The sequence below is a fragment of the Bipolaris zeicola genome, assembly GCF_000523435.1.
Source record: "Bipolaris zeicola 26-R-13 unplaced genomic scaffold scaffold_9, whole genome shotgun sequence".
In the NCBI taxonomy this organism is placed as follows: domain Eukaryota; kingdom Fungi; phylum Ascomycota; class Dothideomycetes; order Pleosporales; family Pleosporaceae; genus Bipolaris; species Bipolaris zeicola.
The window spans coordinates 1-15692 of NW_006912058.1; the positions used below are offsets into that span (position 1 = coordinate 1).

At 51.5% G+C, this 15692-nt stretch overlaps 4 protein-coding genes across 4 annotated transcripts; 2 read left to right on the forward strand and 2 right to left on the reverse strand.

Moving 5' to 3' along the window:
• Positions 1-1091: 1091 nt before the first annotated feature.
• COCCADRAFT_84133 (uncharacterized protein) lies at positions 1092-2849 on the reverse strand (the record flags this gene model as incomplete). The annotated part of the gene is made up of 2 exons (XM_007709532.1): positions 1092-2318; positions 2484-2849. The coding sequence occupies 2 exons, from the start codon at positions 2847-2849 to the stop codon at positions 1092-1094; spliced, it is 1593 nt and encodes a 530-aa protein (XP_007707722.1).
• A 603-nt stretch (positions 2850-3452) lies between these two features.
• COCCADRAFT_84086 (uncharacterized protein) lies at positions 3453-3719 on the reverse strand (the record flags this gene model as incomplete). The annotated part of the gene is made up of 1 exon (XM_007709533.1): positions 3453-3719. A coding segment is annotated over one exon (267 nt), but the record flags the coding sequence as incomplete, so codon positions are not given.
• A 137-nt stretch (positions 3720-3856) lies between these two features.
• Positions 3857-11959, forward strand: COCCADRAFT_84083 (uncharacterized protein; the record flags this gene model as incomplete). The annotated part of the gene is made up of 5 exons (XM_007709534.1): positions 3857-6524; positions 6573-7469; positions 7523-11625; positions 11687-11872; positions 11927-11959. 5 exons carry the CDS (start codon positions 3857-3859, stop codon positions 11957-11959), a joined length of 7887 nt encoding a protein of 2628 aa, XP_007707724.1.
• Positions 11960-12748: 789 nt separating this feature from the next.
• COCCADRAFT_84119 (uncharacterized protein) lies at positions 12749-15487 on the forward strand (the record flags this gene model as incomplete). Its single annotated transcript, XM_007709535.1, has 5 exons — positions 12749-12818; positions 12883-12908; positions 13124-13548; positions 13603-14385; positions 14440-15487. The coding sequence occupies 5 exons, from the start codon at positions 12749-12751 to the stop codon at positions 15485-15487; spliced, it is 2352 nt and encodes a 783-aa protein (XP_007707725.1).
• Positions 15488-15692: the final 205 nt, after the last annotated feature.

The window sequence follows — 15692 nt, forward strand, 5'->3', positions numbered from 1 at the left end:
GGATTGATTGATTGTATCTGTTATCGTGTTGAGTATCTACAGTACCTCCGCGCACGGGCCAATAGGCGGTGACGACGCCTTTGCCAGTGCTCGTGTCGACCAATCAGTGTCGCGGATCAGTAGGACTCAAAGTCGAGTCCTAATTGATTCCAACACCTTTTTTTTTCTACTTACTACTCAATGGGAATCTGGGATCAAAGAAAGTGTGTGTGAGAGAGAGCTATATCAAGAAATATACTAGTTACTCTCACATTTTTTTTGGCCCTTTAGTCCTCGGTCATTCCCCCTCCCCTCCAACTGAAACCGAACGAGATGAGAGAGAGAAAAAAAACAATAATAAAAAATAAAACAAATACCAAGTTATATGTGTATTTCAAGCTAACATAGTTATCTCATTTTTAGTTTTCTGCTTTACTTTAGCTTCGCCTTGTTAGCGAGAAAAACGGAATTTGAGCATGTCCATGAGTTGTAGCGTAGTAAAGTATGGGATAAAGACTTGATAAGAAAGAGAGAGAGAGAGAGAGAGCGTCTTGTATGTCTAGACGAGGTAAGTTGGCTCGATGCAGCAGCCACAGGGGATGATACTTATTCTGTACGCTATCTTCTATTTCTTGTATCATCGTTCTATCGCTGGGAGATGTTTGAAAGAAAGTATGCTTCTATGACTCACTGCTGTTTACTACACGTGCTTTGGGTTGAGGCATTTTCTGTAACTCTATTAGCACGAACCAAGATTAACTACCCACTAACAATTAGTTCCGGGGTATAATCACGTGACTCATACACGCTAATCACAGGGGGTGGGAGGACTCGAAGGCATCATACAGTACACAAATCACGTCAATAAAGGGGGCAATGCAAACAAGTATTCTTCAATGGAGATGATGAGATTCATGCTAGATATCTTGCTCGATCTCACCTTGCGTTTCGTATCCGAATCCGTGTCCCAAGTAGCGTACACCGCATCAAATTGTGCCTAATGAAATGAGAAACCATATACCCTATGCCAAAAACCCGACGCCAGATCCTGAATCATTCCGTACCATATAACAGTCGATCACATAGGATCTTTGTAATTAAACCGTTACCATTTAGTGGCTGGCGACGCGCTCCTTGACCTTCTCGAACATGGCCTCCATCTCCTCGGCAATGAAGTCCTCAATCTCAGACTCGAGATGTTGGAGCTTGCTTCCGACCTGGTGAGCGTGGCGGCCAGCGGACTCCTTGGCCTTCTCGAAGTCGGCCTTGAGCTCAGAGAGGGAAGGAATGTCGGACTCCTCATCCTCCTTCTCGGCAACCTTCTTGACAGTGTAGCCGCCCTTCTCAACAATCTCGGAGTAGTTGGAGGAGCCACCACCGTTCCAGGCGAGGACGTTGGCAGTGTTGCTGGGCACGTCTGAGAGAGCACCGACGGTGGCGATGGCAATCAGGTTGGCCTTGAGCTTCTTGGGTGAGATATCGGCAACAGCGTAAGCTGAGTCCTTGGTGGGCTGGAGAGACAGCATGTAGGCCAGGAGACCAGCAATGTGAGGAGAAGCCATCGAGGTACCAGAGATGGTGTTGGTGGCGTGCTTGGAGCCGATCCAGGTAGAAAGAATGTTAAGACCTGGGGCAAAGATGTCGTTGCACTTTCCGTAGTTGGAGAAGTAGGCACGCTCATCGTTGAGGGTAGAGGCACCGACAGTAACAGCATTCTCAGCTGCAGCAGGGGAGTAGTTGCAGGAGTCGGCGTTGTCGTTACCGGCAGCCACAGCAAAGTGGATACCAGCGTCGACAGCAGCGTTGACGGCCATGTCGAGGGTGGTGGACTTGCCACCTCCCAAGCTCATGTTGGCAGCGCTGCCCTTGAAGCCCTTCTTCTTGCCGTTCTTAGCGGCAGAGACGGCCTCAGAGTGAGCCTGAGCGGCGTACTCGACGCCCTTGACGACATCGGACATGGTACCCGAGCCGTTGGAGCGGAGGACCTTGATGGCGTATACGTGAGCCTTCTTGGCAACACCGTACTTCTTGCCAGCAACGGTACCAGAGCAGTGGGTGCCGTGGCCGTTGCCATCCTCGTCGGCATCGCCGCGAGGAATGGTCTTTCCCCACTTGGCACGGCCCTCAAAGTCGACGTGCTCAATGTTTGTGCCGGTATCGATGACGTAAACGTCAACACCCTCACCACCGTCGGCAGCGTACAGGTACTTGTTGTAGGTGCCGAAGCCCAGGGCGTCGCGGTGCGAGATACGAGCCAGACCCCAGGGGGAGTTCTTCTCGATCTCAGGCTCGTCGGAGCCGAGGACGTGGACCTCAGAGTCGCGCTCGATGTAGTCGACCTGTCAGGGAGGGTTAGCGCCAAGTCTTATGCAGGTACATTGAGCACAGATGCTGTCACGTGTGATTGCGACGCATTGCACCAGTTGCCTTGGCTACGCGCCACGCAGCCGATTCGAGCTCTGGGCTGGTGCCTAGGCCGAGAGATGAGATGGATTGCCACTTACATCGGGGTGCTTTCGGATCTCCTCGATGGTCTCGTCGTCAAAGTGACCAGAGTAACCCTTCATGCCGGGCATCTCGTATGTGTGCTTGAGACCCTCAAAGACCTTGTTGGAGACGGGGAGCTCAGTGGAGCGCTTTCGCAGCTCCATGCGCTCCTGCGAGTTCTTGGAGTGGACGCTCTGGACCCAGTCATGGTGCTTGGAGGCATCCTTGACGTGCTTCTTGAAGACGACCATGTAGCTGTTGGGAACCTCCTTTGCGGAAGTTGACGACAGAACTGGCGCGGCATCCTTGTGGATGGTCTCTGTCGAGAAGGTGGGAGACGCGGCGGCCAGAGCCGGAAGCGCGAAGACCAGGCTGTACCTCATGATGGTGAATGTGCTCGCACAGCGAGATGGACTGAAACTGGGGGATGGAGGGGGGATGGGCCACAAGGCTCTAGTGATGGACAGACAAAGGGAGAGAAGAGAGAGGATGGGGGGAGGTGTGTGGAGGAGGGATGGGGGATGAACTCGGGGTAGCTATGGCGATGCGCTCTCTTATCAGGACGGCCTCGGTGCATGGGCCGCCCGATACATGACGCACCTGACCTGGAGCTTGAGCACCGCCAGTGAGGCTGGGGCTGCGCTAGGCCGGATTGGGACAGGATGCACGCGCTCGCGTATCAGCCTGGGGACGTGTCGTATCAAGACGGCTACGAGGCACAGCTGGACCGTGGTTGCTCGAGGGCAGCGGGTGTCCTCAGCACACGCCGTCATCCTGTCTGCTTGCGTATCTCTGTGTATTGTGTCTCTGTGTGCAGAATGAGGCGGTCTGACCTGGCAGGCCCAGCGTGGGCTGGCTGCGGCTCCGTCAAGGGCAGTCGACGCGGCGGCGTGCTTACTAGGCCCAGCGTCGCAATCCTCGCTCTTCATTCAGGGTCCGGTTGTCAGCAGAGCACCCCGCGAGCGACGGCGGCCATTCAGCGTTCCTCACCATATTAAACCCGCAGTCTTAGCATTATAGCATGTTTGCATGAGGGTGTGGCAGCTAGACACTGCGCCATCTGCCATCCAGAACAGCATCCTAGGCTGCTCGTCTGTGTTGCCGCAACTTGAGTTGCATCCTCCACCCCCCCCGGCTCCACCTCGCGACGGCTGCCTGGGGTAGCTCACACGGCGAGTCCAAGCTCCACCGTCTGTTTGAGCAACACCACCCGACCTTACGCGAAGCATCGGCCTATTCCGCCAACGCCAATTCCCAACACTCGACCTCGCAGCCAATCTGCCACGCCGCCGAAAGTGCGCACAGGGGGCCCGGGAGACATGACTGTACTTGCCGCCCCGCTATTCCCTCCGCCCACCAAGTTGCTTCCTAGTAGCGGCCTCGACTGAACATGGCCACCACCCGGCCGCACAGGTCGTCGACGGCCGCCTCCAGACTCCCGCCCATGAACAATCAGATAGCCGAACTCCGCAGCCTTGCCGATGAACTTACGAGAGCCTCCGAGTCCACCCCACCGCCCCCGGACGTCCTCCACGCCCAGAGCAATGCCCTCCGCCGCATGCGCCAGCTGCTCATCGAGTCCAACAACCACACCCACACAAAGGATGCCTTTCGCCATGTCCGTGGCTTCGAGACTCTCCTCGTCACCCTCCGCTCTCTATCCGGCTTCTACAAGCCCGCCGAACTGTCCCCCACCGACCGCATCGACTTCTTCGAGGTCATCAAGGCCACCCTCGATGTCCTGTCCGACGCACTGAACGAGCATGCCGGTAACAGGCGATTCTTTGCAAAGCGAGTCGAGAATGGCGGCTGGAATGCCCTTGAGCAGGCCCTGGCCAGTACGGGCATCTTTGGCGGCCAGTCCCAGAGCAGACGTGACGATGCGGGGCAGGAGCAGCTTTTCGGCACCCTCTTCGCCTTTGCCCTGGGCGAAGAGGCAATGACACGGATATTCAGAGACGTCGACAAGACGTTTGAGGGCCCCCAGTCGGGCCAACAGCATGATGCTCCGCAAATGGACGGCGGGGAGCAGCCCGCTGAAATTGTCATTTCTAGCCCGCGGTCCATGTACAGTGACGTCGAGATAGATGTCGAGTCACTGCGCGCCCAGGTGCGCGCCGTATTCAGCGGCAATGAAGTACTACAGAATCCAGACATCATGCCCACCATTTTCCATTTTTGGCGGGGTCTGTCTGGCGAGGATGCTCCAGGCACACACTCCAAGCCTCTCTCTGTATCGGTGCTCCTTGCCTTTCTCTACATAACCACACTCTCTTCATACAATAAGGCCGCTCTGCATATCACAGGTGTCCTGAGCTTGATCCTGCCTCTTCTTTTCGAGAACAAGTGCGCTCCTGTAGAAGCTGGCCTATTGCAAGACTTGGCTAACGATTTGGTGCAATACGGCATCAACAAGCTCGACGATGCCTACTACCTCTTCCGCAAGGCTGCATCCTCGGAACAAGCCGCCGAGTTCCTTCTGCGCGGCATGCACTCCTCTCGCGACCCGCCTTTTATACAATTCGACCTATCTCTGCACGGATTCAGCGCCGTCGAACTCCCGGATATTGGCCGACCCTTTCCGCCCGTCTCTCCCGGAGGTGGCTATACATTTGCGGCATGGGTGCGCGTGGACAAGTTTGACACAAACTGCCACACTACCTTGTTTGGTGCCTATGATGACACGCAGACCTGTTTCTTAATGGCTTACTTGGAGAGAGATAGCCGGTGCTTTATCTTGCAGACGTACATGGGCCACTCGACAGGTGTCATTCCTAGTGTAAGATTTAAAAAAGCTCCCCGATTTGAAGAGGGAAGATGGTACCACATTGCTGTTGTCCACCGAAGGGCCAAGGCTATTGGCATGGGTCCTGCCAAAGCATCCCTCTTCGTGGATGGTGAGTTTACAGAAACTATGAAAGCCCACTACCCATCGCATCCTCCAGTGCTAGACAGTAGCCAGGAAAGCTTTGCCTCAATGTCTTCCAGTATTCCAAAGCACCATATACTTGCGTTCCTAGGAACACCGCGGAATCTAGCGCCTCGATTGGGAAGAAATGTCATCTCTTCCAAGCTTTCGGTCGCTTCCTTCCACCTCTTTTCAGAGCCACTCTCGGATGAACTAATTGCTGTCTACCACAAGCTTGGCCCACGTTATTGCGGCAACTTTCAAGACAAGCTCGGGTCCTTCCAAACCTACAGAACCTCTGCAGAACTTCACGTTCACAATGAGATACTTCACCCCGGCAAGGAAGAGCGATCAGACATTGTAGCGGCGATACGCGCACCTGCAAGTCATCTTATACCAGAGTCGAAGATAATACTGAGTTTCTCCCCAAGCTCCGTCATGGATGATGATGACCGAAACTCGATTGATGAGTCTCAATTGATTCGGTCACTGTCGCGAGAGTCTGCCAAGACGCTCCATAAGTATACCCGAATGCATAGCACACCAATCATTGTCAATGCTGCTGTCCCATCAGTAAATGATGCACTGTCCCAGTCACGTGGATTTGGACGGCTCTCTGGTGACCCCGTTGTTGTCGTTCCCCAAGCCTTGGATGATGCTATTTGGCGAGTCGGTGGATGTGTTGCTGTTGGCTTGAAGCTGGTGCAATCCGCTCAAACCCTAGAAAGCATGCTCCGCGCCGTCAATATACTATTAGAAGCTGTCGGAGGCAACTGGCGCAATTGCGAGGCCATGGAGCAGCGCAATGGCTTTGCTGTTCTGGCTGAGGTCATACGCCAAAAGATTGGATTCACCATGGGTGGACTGGTCGCAAAGAATGCTTCGTCTCTTGATGTTACCCAGGAAGACTGCGAGGTTTTTGTTTTGCAGCTGCTGCGAGTCATTCTCCGCTTTGTTGGGTATGATGAGCAGCGCCCGACCGAATCACTAATCATCAATCCTCTCGCATACAGAGTCCTTCTCGTAGACTTGGAAATCTGGCGCAGAGCCACCTCCTTGGAAACGCATAAGTTGTATTACACACAATTTATCCATTTTGCTCGCGGTAGCAAACACCACCACTACAATGCCAAACGCTTTCATAGAATACGTACGTATCTTTGTGTAGATCCATTCGTCTCCAGCTAAAACTCTCAAGGTGTTGTCAAGCGCCTCACAGACGCTTTGAAAGGCGAGCGTTTCACTCCACAAACCTTCAAGCTGTTTCTCGATGCCTTTAAGACTCTCCTGTTGACCAACTTCAACGGAGAGAATGCAAGGTCACTTTCTCTTTTCGTCACTTATGCACTGCATGACAGCCGTGCAACTTACGGTAAACGCCCATTGCGCCCAAAAGCGAGTGCAGGTCGTATTCGCAGAGGCACTACGCCTGGATTAACGTCAGACGGTAAATCACGGTCAGCTAGCCCAGCTCAAATTGGCAGCACTGATGGGCCGCCACTGTCTCTGCCAGACTTGGGCATCGCCATCCTCAATCTCTTGGCAGAGCTGCTTTGTGATCCACAGAACCCACACGAAGTACTACGTTTTGCCAAGAACGTTACGGGCAAATGGCTTCTTTACTTGCTTGCCGAACCCGAGCAGCGAGTTGTTGTTCTTGGTGCAAAGATCCTTGCTCGATTGCTTGTGCTGAACGGGACGCATTACGTCAAGAAGTTTGCAGACAAGACAGGCGGTTTCATTCTTATGAAGAACAGGCTGCGCCATTGGTGGAATACACCAGGAATCTGGACTATCTGTTTTGCAATCTTATTTGGCCGCGATGTGGCAACAATAGATTTCGAGCGTGATTTCGATGTCTTTAACCTGGTCGATATATTCATTGCCCATTCACCTCAGTCTGAGCTCAGGATATGCTATCCGGAAGTCTTCCCTGTAATCACTGCGATGCTGGAGACTGGGCTGCGGGCGATTGTTCGTGACCGGGATTTGGCTCGAACAGATGGCAGCGCTACCAAACAAGAGAACGGTGAGGGCACAGTCACTCGTGGTCGACGCAGAACAATGTCATTGAACGCCAAGCAACCAGTCGTCGGTATGTACCTGTTTGCCAAAAAAAAGACTTCACCCAATGCTGACCATGTGTAGATATACGTGCGCCTCAGACAGACCGCTTAAACGATTTCGCCGTTGTTCTAAACTCCGCCATCCAGTTCTTATCCGAGCTTCATTCCCGGTCAGAAGGTTTCCGTGACTACGCAAACACATCCAACTATGTTCAGGAGTTGTTGTTCGTTTTATATCCGGTGATTGTGACGTCTGACAGCGTCAGTGCAGAGACTGAGCTGCTTTCAAGAGGCTCAGCATTGACGTTTGAGGGACAGGATGTTGTCATACAGCCACTCTCTAGAGCGAATGGACAGGGAGCGCCTGTGATTCGAACCACTAACATCAGCACCTCACCTGCACCTACGTCTCGACGCGTCTTACCTCTCCGCAAAGCATCTTCTTTCGTGCTTGTGTCAGCAGATAAGAAGCAAACAACTCAACAGCCAAGTCTTAACCCGATTCTCTCCTCAAAAACCGTACCTCCAGTGCCACTCAAGGTAGGCAGCTCAGTGGTCGAGGCTATGCTAGAGGTTATTCTTGATGTGTTTAAAGATCAGATATTCACACGCAAAGACTTTCCTGGTCTGGGGCTATTCCTGAAAACACCACCAGGTTTCCAAGAACACCAAGCGTACTTCGAATCGTACATTCTACGGCAGACTTTGATGTCCGTAAGGAATGCACTCCAACTGGATCAGAAGCTTTTGCATGAGCCGCGGGTTCTTACAAACCTCTCACGGTTTGTCCAGCACATATCTGAAGCCGTCTTCGAAGGATGGTTCCTTGAAGGTGCAGAGCCGCTGCTCGACTTCGCTGGGTTTCTGCTCGAGTACTTGGAGCGCCCGGATATTGCAGCTATTAAATCCGTCAGGCTTTGCACGCAAGCAATCCAGTCAATTCGAACCACCTTCTTGAAAGTCGCTCTTCTTCGGTTGGCAGATCCAGACGAGTCTGAAGGTGGTGCAACTACCACGGCAGTAATTGAGAAGATGGTATATTGGCAGCCTATTATTCTCTCGTCTGCTAACAATGAGACTTTCTCATTAAAGATGATTTGCTACTTGCTCTACTCGCAACTGTCATCAGAACACATGACCGTACGCATTGCAGCGGCGAGTTTCTGGCGATTACTCATGGTCCAAAAGCCCCATGAAACGTCCATGATTCTAGCCGACGCCATTCATGGAGACACGAAAGACCTGTACGATGGCTTCCAGAAGCTTGTCGAACTCGACAATGAGACGTTTCTGGAATGGCTTGACCTGAACAAAACTGACATGGACAGGTTTTTCTACGGTTCGATGACTCGTCCGTGGGAGGATTATGTGCACAGCCAAAACAAGAAGACTGAAGAGTCATCACAGAGGCGCATCGCTAAGCGTAAAGAGAAACTGAAGCAGTGGCAGGCTGACGAGCTTGTGGCTGAAAGCGTGTGGAACCACCACGAGAATTCAACGAACCATTGGCGATCGAATATTCATGCTTCTGAACGCATCAAGCACCAGCGTGTTCTGCAAGACCAGCAAGACAATGCTACTTTCATGACAACGGTCCTAGCAAAATTAGACCACCAGCTCAAAGGGCCATGTGGTCTTTTTGAGAATAGTCCACCTGCTAGATGGCGGCTCGATGAAACTGAAGGCCGTGATCGAAAGCGTCTGCGCATCATTATCGACAACACCAGCCGCGAACAGACCTTTCAGCCCAAGCGCAAAGACACAGATTCGCGAGAGAAACTCAAACTGGAAACCGTTGTGCCTGCCATAACAGCTAAAGAAGCCGTTGGGGCCACGCCTGTTGATGGTCGATCTGTAAGATCGTTATCCACAGCGACTGCATCGGGTGACCCAATAGAGGAAGCAGAATCAGCTAGTGACGATGACTTTGAAATGGTCGAAGCCATGTATGAGGACGAGGATGGTTTCGAGGATAAGAATCGCAAAGTCATGCGCAGCCTTAATCGTGGTGATCAAGTCCAGTACGTCTGCAATATTTCACGGGTAGTGGGTCTTGAAGCTATAGAAGGCCTTCTCATCGTAGGAAAGGACTGTCTCTATCTTCTAGATGACTTCTTCCAAAGATCTGACGGCGAAATCGTGCGTGTATGGCAGGCGCCGCCCGATGAGCGTGACCCATATGTGCAAGTCATTGCTGGCAAAGAAGCTGTGACCAATCGTCGCCCACCCCCAAGAAGTCAAGAAGAGGCAGTAAGGAATTGGAAATGGACCGAAGTCATCAGCATATCGAAGCGGCGCTTCCTACACAGAGACGTGGGCATCGAAATCTTCTTTGATGACGGACGCAGCTACCTCCTAACGGCCATTTCTGCGCAAGCTCGCAACGACATACATTCCCGTGTCCTTCAACGAGCATCACATGTTGCGAACCCGGACAAGCTTGCGAACGCAGAGATTTCATGGCGTCTCGACTCCTTGCGCAACCCTGAAGAAGCGCCCCAGACGTTTGGATCACGCTTTGTGTCTGCTTTTGGTTCGGGTTCGTCACATCCAGCAACGAAGAAGTGGTTGAAGGGCGAGATGTCCAACTTTCACTACCTCATGTTTGTAAACACACTTGCTGGAAGGACCTTCAACGATCTCACCCAATACCCTGTCTTTCCCTGGGTGCTTTCGAACTATCACAGTGAAGAGCTGGACTTGAGCGATCCGAGCAACTTTCGTGATCTGCGGAAACCTATTGGTATTCAAGATCCCAAACAGGAACATCTGATCAGGGAGAGGTTCGCTTCTTTCGCTGAGATGGGTGACGCCAGTCACGCTTTCCATTATGGCACCCACTATTCTTCTGCCATGACTGTAGCATCCTATCTTATGCGCCTTCAACCATTTAGCGCAGCATTCTTCCTGATCCAAGGTGGCACATGGGATCACGCTGATCGCATGTTCTACTCGATCCAGAACGTATGGGAGTCGGTATCAGCCAAGAACATGGCTGATGTGCGCGAGCTTACGCCTGAGTTCTATTTCCTGCCAGATTTCCTGACAAACGTCAACGGATACAACTTCGGTCTGCGTTCCGACGGCTCCACCATCGACAACGTCAAATTACCTCCGTGGGCCAAGGGCGATCCTGCAATTTTCATTGCGAAACAGCGTGAGGCATTGGAGAGTCCATACGTCAGCCAGAATCTACACCACTGGATCGATTTGATCTTCGGATACAAACAACGGGGTGAGGCGGCTATTGAAGCTGCCAATGTGTTCCATTACATGACTTATCAGGGTGCAATCGACCTTGACTCTATCACGGACGAGAAAGAGCGAGCGCAAAAGATCAGTGTTATCAACAATTTCGGACAGACGCCTCCACAGGTCTTCCAGAGACCACATCCCCAGAAGGACAACGTTACCAGGCCCACCAGGCTCGATACCTCGGCAGAGAGTTTGCATCGCGTACCAGGCACACTACTCGAAGCTCATGATCGCATTTCATCTCTAAACTACACCAGCAAGAGTGACAAGCTTCTGTGTGCTGCACCGTTCCGCCAAAACATTCCCCCTAACCACGATCGGTATATGGAGTGGGGCTTCACGGATGGTAGCGTTCGTTTCTATGAGTCGCACTCCAAGAAGCTGGTTGGACTGTTTGAACATTTACACTCTGGACAATTGACAACTTCGCATTTCGTTGATGGCCGGACGTTGATCACAGCGGGAACAGACTGTACCCTCGCCATATGGACTGTCAACAAAGGCGAGCGAGGCCGTACCGAGCTTCAGAACGCCACTACACTCTTCGGCCACAAATCGCCTGTTATGACGCTTGCTGCCAGTCGTGCATTTTCCGCATTCTTGTCTGCTTCACTCGATGGACGTGTCTTCCTTTGGGACCTTAACCGCAACGAGTTTGTACGAGAGCTTGCCCTGGGCGCACAGCAAAAGCGAGATCCAGTGCCAGTCCAAGCAGCCAGGATCAACAGTGTCACAGGAAACATTGTACTCGCCTGCGGAAACCGGCTTATTGTCGCGACGCTCAACGGTGCGATACTGCTCGACGAAGACATTTGTGACAGTGAAGATGAGGGAGACTACATTACAACTGTAGCAGTTTATGAAGGAGTGGGCAACGAGTGGTGTGAACGTGAACTCATCTTCACTGGGCATCGAAGAGGAATAGTAAAGGTTTGTATACCTCTTTTTTTCACCCCCAATCGCACATTGTACGTTTGCTGACTCAAGCTAGATCTTCCATCTAACGCCAACGCCTTCGACCTTGCCATCCTCAACCCCGACAACCGCTAAATGGTCTGCGAACCTCATCAATGTTTTGAACCACGGCGATCCTGTAATGCTGGCTCAATCAGCACCCATTACATGTATATTGCCTATGCCTCATCACGTCTACACAGGCGATGAGGACGGTAGAGTGGTACGTAGTCATTTCAACTTTATTCGCTAGATTCATACTGACCTATTGATGTAGTACGAATGGGACTGTGTACATCGCCAAAATTGAGGGCCTGAACATCAATAAATCAATTGCCGCCGAAACGATGTGAAAGTATATCCCCGAGGAGTTGGTTTGGTAGCTAGTTTGGGGGTGAGAAGTGCGTCGGCTTTACAATTGCTTCATTTTCATGAAGCCTTGCTATCCCAATCTTTTGGTCTCTGAATCCAAGTAAAAGCTTGATATGATGCGAGCAAGTAGCTGAAAAGATCCTTTCTTCGCGAAGCATTGGTCTTTTCTCAATACAAGCATCTTGTTTTCAACACCGTTTAGTAAATATGTATACAACACTCGCGTATCCAAACAGCCTTGAGCAGTCCAAGCTCGCCATGACCAGCCTGGCAACAGTGCAGTCACACTGCATGAAATAGTCAGCGATGCAAATACAAGGTTCCCAGAGGTGGCGTCGCCGCCTGCATACGAGATTGGTCATGCAAGTAGTCTAGATAACTCGTTAGGTGGTAAAACACCTAGCAACATCGCGTGACCAAAGAGCAGGATATTGGTGGGCGAGCACTAGACTTGCATTGCGAATCAGGATAATGGCTGGTAAGGCGTAGGCTAGGATCGAGGACGATGTCGATTCCCCCCCCAAGTGGCTAGCTGGTGTGTCTCCGCATTGAACGCCATGTCCCAACACAGCATGACGGCACTGCCAAGCCCCATACTCTGAGCCAATCCGCGCCTTCCAGCACGTCATATTTTGCCTTAAGTCTGGGCCGTGTCCCGCTTGTCGCCCTTTGCAACCCCCAGCTTCACAGAGGATGCGACAATCCGAGCGACAAACCGAATGCATAAATGGATACGCCGGAAACAACCGCGCCGTCTGAGAACGCGACGAATAAGAAGCGTAGACGACCAATTAATGGTAGGTACTATGGACTCTGCCGCCTTCTAATACTGCGGTACCTGAGCTAACGGCGCTCGGATAGCCTGTACTACTTGTCGCGCAAGAAAGGTAGGCGTTCGTGTTTTGTTGCTTTTATCCTTATTTTCCTTTTTGGCTAGTTTGCACCGTGGTGCAGTTTGCGGCGACGTGCATGGAAAGCATAAGAGTAACCACTACATAGTTGGGTGTGTAGTGGTATGACCCAACCATCTCATCTTAGCACTATCAAAAAAACCAAAAAGTAAATTAACCTCTACACGTCAACATGTCTAACAGTTCCACAGGTCAAGTGCGATGAGCGACCAAACGGCTGTCTGAACTGCGAGAGACTTCAGCTAGACTGTGTCCAGAATGGCGGTGTATCGGCAGCAGCCAAAAGACCAAACTCGGGTTACGAACCAGTAGTTGGAATCAAGAGAAAGCGGACCTTCCGGTCTTGTATTCCCTGTAGAGATTCAAAGGTCAAATGTTCTGGCGAGCGACCGACCTGCACAAGGTGCCAACAACGCCGGACAACCTGTATCTACGATGCGGAGCACAACGAGCCAGCTTGGGTGCAGAGTATCAGCACTCCTGCACTGAGCGTACAGGAAAACTCAGTAATGATATCGCCTCATGGCCCGCAGCCTTCTCCAGTCAGCCTTAACATGCTCGGTTCAGTTTTGGGCAATGATACTGCTGTACCTGGGTGCCCGCCTGGGCTGTCGTGGTGAGTTTGAATGCTATGAAGTGGCAGTACGTTGGACTGAAAGAAAGCAAAAAGGTTATTTACAAAGCAACTACCGCCTAAGAACAAGCTCCATGCTTTGTTGGACGCGTATTTCAATAATGTTCACCCTATCCGAGTCTTCGCGTTCGAGCATAAGCCGTCGTTTATTCGAATGTTGGACGAGGGCCAGCTGGTAGACTCATCCGATCAGGCGCTCCTACACATGATGTGTGCATTGGGCGCTCGGTTCTACGCCCTCGACTATCATGAGTCGTACTCGCCCTTGACCAAAGACTTGATACAGTCGGCTGGAACCCAATGGGCCAAGATTGCTGAAGAGATGTTCTTTGCTGACTACAGTACCATCTCAATTACCAAACTTAAAGTTTTGGTCCTTCTCCACGATCATGAAGCAAGAACTGGTAACTACGCCGGCTCCTTTCTTCTTACCGGTCTAGTTATACGTATGGCGCATGCTTTGCAATTGAACAACGAGATATCACCAGACGTACTTTGCAAGGAAGTGGGAGGAAGTCCGAACGAGGTATCTGTCAGGGAGTCTCGGAGAAGATTGATGTGGGCGTGTTACATGATCGATGTCTGGGCTGGCAGTGGCGTCGATCATCTCACTATACTCAATGAAAAAGACCTCAAGATCCAGCTTCCTTGCAACGAGCGACAGTTCTCACTACAGATACCATGTATTACAGAACGGCTCGAGAAAGGTACATTGCTGGATTTCCTCGCCAAAGACGACATTCCAGAGAAACCTAGCGACAATCTGGGCATGGCTGCATATTACGTGCGTATCGTTAGTATATGGCGAAGAGTGCTACGGTGAGTCATAGCATGTATGATTTCTTGTCCAATTACAGTGCTAATTTTGCATAGCTTCGTAAAGCACATGGACGAAGAGCAACCGCCTTGGCTCCCAGGTTCGGGCTTCGCGATATTGATCCAAGACATATATTTATGGAGACAGAGCCTGCCTTCTTGGCTAGACTTTTCAGCAGACAACATCTACATCCGACGAGAAACCCACCAGCTAGGTGCTCTCCTTCTTATCCATTGCATGTATCACCACGTCATGTGTGATGTGCATCGAATCGCTCTCCCTGACCTTTTCAAGAACCAGGAACCATTTGTCTTTCCCCCGGACCAGCAGGCCTTTGTGGGCCACCTACAGGACGTCTGCTTCGAGCACGCACAGCGCATGTCAGTGCTGGTGTCACATATTCTTCAACATGGGGTTAAGCACTTTGCGGACTCGATATTGCCCTCATTCGTCTATAACAGCAACAGGATCATGCTCTACTACATCGCTAGGATCTTGGATGTATCCAAACCCGACACTGGAACTGTAATTGCACGTACTGTCGAGTTAGTCCAGCACAACAACCGGGCGCTGAGAGACATGGCACTTATTTACCCCCTCGCCGAGTCCCTGTGTATCACTTCGGAACGATGGCTAGAGACTGTACGCGACAGTCTCGCTCGTGGACATTCGGCCGACTACATTGCACCTCAAGATTCGTCTGAGAACGAAGCGCGCCGCATCGTTGGAGCTCCTGCCCCGACAGAAGGCACGCCCCGACAGCGGAACACTGCTGTATCTATGATACCCCCTGTAGAAGAGATACTATCAGCAACTTCGCCGTCAACTCTTCGGACTGCCACTACTCGCTATCCATTTACAGCACTTGCTCCAGACGAGCAATCGTCTACAGCAAGCCATGGCATGAATTCGCAACCAGAGCACCGGATTGAACCAATGTACTCGTCTCCTAGTGCGCCTAATTCGCTTGATCAGCCCATGTTCAATCTTGATGACCTGCAAAATTTCTTTGGATGGGAGGCGAGTGACGATGAGAATGTTCAGACGACGGGCTTCGAGGCCTTTGGACCCTTGGGATGGACGAACAATTTCTCCATAATGTGACGAGGTGGAATAGAATTGCATGCAAGCCTGATATGTTCTTTCTGAGTAGTCGTTTGAGGCCGCCCGGTATCAAGTAATTCACATTGGTACTGCCTTGACCTTTGATAAGTTTGACCACTGCGTTATTTCTATAGAGTTGCCAAAAATGGACAAATGATACAATACCCAATAACCAGTCGATTGGTCTAAGTAATGTATCTATGGT